Here is a 4,770-nt window from a genome sequence, read left to right as displayed (position 1 = left end):
CGTAATTGGTCTACACAAGTCACGTAACTGAATATGTCCCAGCTAAAATAAAAACAAGGCAATACATGAAAAGGGAATGATTCATTTTAGATAGCTCTGTGTAGTACAATCTCTTAATTCCAGTTGTTCTTTAAGCTTTTTGGACAGATTATTTCCAAACACAAATTCCAATTTTACCAGAGGACCCGCATGAAAATCAGGTAAGGCTGATGTGGCTTTCTCTCTAAATATTGTAATTTATTTATCCATTTAAAAAAAAACTTTAGTATCTCATAATACTCAACAAATAGTTCTCATAGTTAATAATCAACAATTTGAAATCTACTACACTGGCTTATTTATTAATTGATTCATTCATTATCTAATCATTTTTTCGTTAGTTATTCCTTTAATTAGCTGCCGATTTATTCATACATCTTCTAGAGAAACAGGACTGTCCTTGCCTTAAATCTTAAGTTGACAGAAGACGTCCCTTGCAAGTAAACAAGGAACCTTTCCCCTCATCTTGTTTTTCTTGCTTTTCTTGTTCGCGTTCTCGTTTTTCTTGTTAACATCTCCGTTCTACGTGGTACCATAATTCGACAGCTAAGATAAAGATTAAGAAACAATACTTTCATTCTAGTTGCGATGAAACGTGGACCGTTTGAACAGCCAACATCAACTGTAATGATCGAATATACGCTGGTGCATTAAATGACGAAGAAACATTTGAAATTTTCCAAACAATAATCTTAGTAGCTAGGCGCGCAAAATTGACACAAGAATTTTAAACACCTTCTAGTTATCGCGATAAGTCTTTATAGCGACTTTGTGTCAAATCATACGTCATGTATAATTCAATTTAATCGGGGTAATGACTTCTAATCAGGTTCCCCGAGGGAAGATAGTACGGAAGGATGTTATACTTTTACTGCGAGCAGTCTCTCTTTTGCGCATGCTCGAATTAAAAATTCCGCGGAAAAGAGCGTAAAGAAGAACGCAACGCAAGCGAGCGAACGGACGTGTGCGAGCGTGCATGACATTTCACGCTCGCGGTCACGCTCGCAGGCTCACTTGTTTTGCGTTCTTCCCCAGGGACTTCCGAGCAAAAGAGAGATTTCTCGCAGTCTAGAGGGATGTGAGCTTGGCCAGAGAATAACTAATGAAGGAAAACTAATTGGAATGACATGGCGTGACATGGAAAGCCGTGGCGCAACGGGACGTGACATGACATAATATGGCTTGACATGAGATGACATGACATGACAGCTGAACTATCGGGATTGCTGTCTTACAGCAGATAGCTTCTTATTGCTTCCTTAGGCTGCGACTGACAGATTGCGACATCTCTTAATGGGCAATATTCAAGATGATTACTCAGTGTTGAAGAATAGCTTTTCTTTCTGTTGCTATTTTGTTCTTTGTCCCTCAAGACTTCAAGATGTTTTCAACTGTCTGTGACTTCCAGAGCCTGGCTTTTTTTCCTACTCGGAGGCGATAGGGTCTAAAAGTACTCACGAGTGACCACGAGTGACCACGAGTGACCACGAGTGACCACGAATGACCACGAGTGACCACGAGTGACCACGAGTAAGGTTACATCAATAAATGTCAGTGATGTTATTAAAAGTAAAAACGTAAATTTCATTGTAAGGTCGTTTCATCAAATAATGACATATCCACCAAACTGAGGCTATTTACTGGTGTAGTAATCAGAGATTACAGCAGTGGCTGTGCGTCCACAATTCGATTGTTCAGTTCCTTTACAAATATTGGCTGTTCAAATATGTTCTTTGATGCTTATTACGTGACCTTTTTCATTTGTGAAAGCGAAGAAAAATCCGAGATTTTACGAAACGAAGTGAGGCTCAAAACTTTTGCGTGTTTTGTTTGATTAAATAAGAGTTAACGATCTGCAAGTCAAGTTGAACTAGCAATGAATAGATTAAAAACTTGTAAAACTATAAACTTGTAAGAAACTCTAAACTTCCAGGAGAAGCATTTCTTTAAACTTTTTTGTCGAAACTGAACGTTCAATTTCAGAACGCCAACGCTTGTAACAAATATTTCTTGACATAGTTTATAGTCAAAGGGCGCATCGCCAAAAATTTTACTTTGCATTTGTATTTTTTTAAAATTGCTCGAATTTACGACGTCTTGTTTTCAAAAGTGAAAACTGTTAAATTAGTAATGAATAAACCATTCTGATCACAAATCACGGCCTTTTGGGCAAGCTACACAACTCGGAAGAATGTTTGACTCCTGACAACTTATCATAGCCATTTGCCGAGCTACAACTCGCAAAATTTATTTTTCAATTCACATTTTGGGTTTCCCTTTCATTCCATGATATGCAATCTGCAATATTTTGTCCACATGCCACGATTGTGAACACCTCCAAAGGAGTAGGGGGAAGACATAGAGAAGATGCACCTCTTCTAAACTGAGTCGCTAAAAATCATCGGACGTGTTCTAGTTAAACTAGTTGCGTTCACGTGGTGTAACGCAATCCTAGTCCAGTCCGTTCAAAATTTTTTGGGACGACCGTGTTCATCCATGTCCTCCTTGTACTGTAGCAGGGGCAAATAACAACATGAGTGCGAGCACACAGTCACGAGTTAGATCCGATGGCACTGCGTATGAATAACGCAAAGTGCTAGCTACAGTTTGGCGCTGTGATTTTCGACTACAAGTACGTAACTGAGCATGAATGCTTTGCAACTCGGTGTTGAGAAAATATATACATAGTCCGCGCCTGAAGTTTCGAGCCTCACTTCGTTTGATAAAACCGCTCGGATTTTTCTTCGCTTTCAGCCTGAAAGAACATAAGCTCAACAGCCAATATTTGTAAAGGAACTGAACAATGGAATCATGAACGCACTGCCACTGCTGTAATCTTTGATTACTACACCAGTAAATAGCTTCAGTTTGATGCATATGTCATAATCGTGATGAAATGATCTTACAACGACGTCATAATGACGTAATAATAACATTATTGACAGTTTTTGAAGTAATCTCACTCATGGTCACCCGTGGTCACCCGTGGTCACTCGTGGTCACTCGTGGTCACCCGTGTTCACTCGTGGTCACTCGTGGTCATTCGTGGTCATTCGTGGTCACTCGTGGTCATTCGTGGTCACTCTAAGTACTTTTAGACCCTATCCTCGGAGGCACAAAGTGGCGTCAAGTATGCCTGCAAAGAGATTAATGAATGAATGAACGAAGGAAGGAAGGAAGGAAGGAAGGAAGGAAGGAAAGAAGGAAGGAAGGAAAGAACGAACGAAAGAACGAACAAAATAAATGTATGTGAGTTTGTAAGTTTGTCCTAGCTCTTCCGTGTTTTTTCTTTTTAAGTCCTCGAAACCTTAAACTTCGAGGTCGGTCATTTTAGGTATGTGGTATACGGAGGCAGTGCTCGCGCCGGTCGATAAGAGCTGTGAAATTGCCTATACACTATTTTTACACTAAAACAATGGTGTTCGTTATATATTTTTTGTTTTTAAATACGGAAGGACGCAATGTTTGAATTTTGGCGAATATAAAATTTGGTGGTTCAAATAAGTTCTAAAAATTGATGTTTTAAATTACCTCTTCATATGAGTCTCTGTCAAACAACCAAAAACTGAATCCTTGTCTGTCGGCAACTTTCGTATCATCTTCCAGTAACTCGCAATCTTTTGTCCCCTCCATGTCTATGACAGTAGCTAAATTAAACGCGCGGCACCGAGGCAGACGTAAACAGAAATCACCGCACTGGGTGAGAGTCAGGACTTTGTAATGTTCTAACACGTGACCGTCTATAGCCTTGTCTGTGTTGTTATCTTGAGAGATGACAAAGTCCTTACGAGAGCAGGATAGGAGATCCTCTGTGGGGTCTGGGGCCGGTGGTGTCCACAATCCATATGCTGAAAAACAATTCAAACTAAAGCTAAAGTGCTAATTATTGGCAGCCACCAGGAGCCCATCACCAGGAGCGTGCAACTACCCCATATTCCTGTCACGGCATTTTCACAGACCGGTCTATTTTGTGTTTGAATTTACCGCGAATTCAGACCCCCGAAGGAACCTCACAAGCACGGACTTAATTTTAAAATAGGAAGGGAATTAGCGTATTTTATTGTGTCGACATGTCCACTTTAGGCCGCCATTTTTTTACCTGTCATGTAGACCGGAACTGACCTATGTCGTGGGAAAAGAAGCCTAAAAATAGACCGCTCTGTAAAAATACCGTGACATAGGCGTAGTATGGAGTTGCACGCTCCTAGTGATGGGCTCTTGTAGCCACCCAGTCATGGCACTAGCCTGAACTCTGAGCCTGAACTGCGTCAGTCACCTCCCACGCTCAGCTTAATCCCATGAGAACGGGAGTTTACAGACATTTCAGGCTATCATGGCATCTGGTTTACACTTCATACAAAAATGCCTGTTTCTCACTGCTCGGCCTTCCACATCGCCTTTCCTCCGCCTCCATAAAAGGGTGTGCATATTCTTTTATTTTGCTTTGTTTTGTTTTGTTTTGTTTTGCTTTTTTTGGAGGGGGGAGGGGGGTAGGAAGGTTAAGGTGGCCAGGCAGCGTGGTCGAGTGGCTAGGGCGCCGAACTTGAAATCCGGAAGTCACGGGTTCAAGTCCCGCTCTGACCACTAACCTGGAGTTGTTTCACGGTAGACCCTCGTTCAACTCCTCAGTCATGTTTGTAAATATAGCCAACTGGCCTGCCTCGTCTCAAGTGACACGCCTGTGAACTGGCTAGGTGTAGCTAAGCGCATTGACCACTATCATCAACAACA

General features: G+C 41.3%; 1 protein-coding gene across 1 annotated transcript in view; it reads right to left on the bottom strand.

The window, feature by feature from the left end:
* Window positions 1-212: 212 nt before the first annotated feature.
* LOC110039764 (uncharacterized) overlaps window positions 213-4,770 on the bottom strand; it is a 9,947-nt gene continuing 5,389 nt past the window's right edge. Inside the window, exons 4-5 of the mRNA XM_020744916.2 lie at window positions 3,571-3,887; window positions 213-3,175 (exon numbers count right to left, since the gene is read on the bottom strand). Coding sequence (XP_020600575.2) covers window positions 3,134-3,175; window positions 3,571-3,887 — 359 coding nt within the window. The 3' untranslated portion in view covers window positions 213-3,133. The remainder of the gene's footprint in view (window positions 3,176-3,570; window positions 3,888-4,770) is intronic.

The sequence above is a fragment of the Orbicella faveolata genome, unplaced genomic scaffold (assembly GCF_042242905.1).
Source record: "Orbicella faveolata isolate gen_17 unplaced genomic scaffold, um_ofav_v1 contig_48, whole genome shotgun sequence".
In the NCBI taxonomy this organism is placed as follows: domain Eukaryota; kingdom Metazoa; phylum Cnidaria; class Anthozoa; order Scleractinia; family Merulinidae; genus Orbicella; species Orbicella faveolata.
This window is presented reverse-complemented; position numbering and strand designations above follow the sequence as displayed.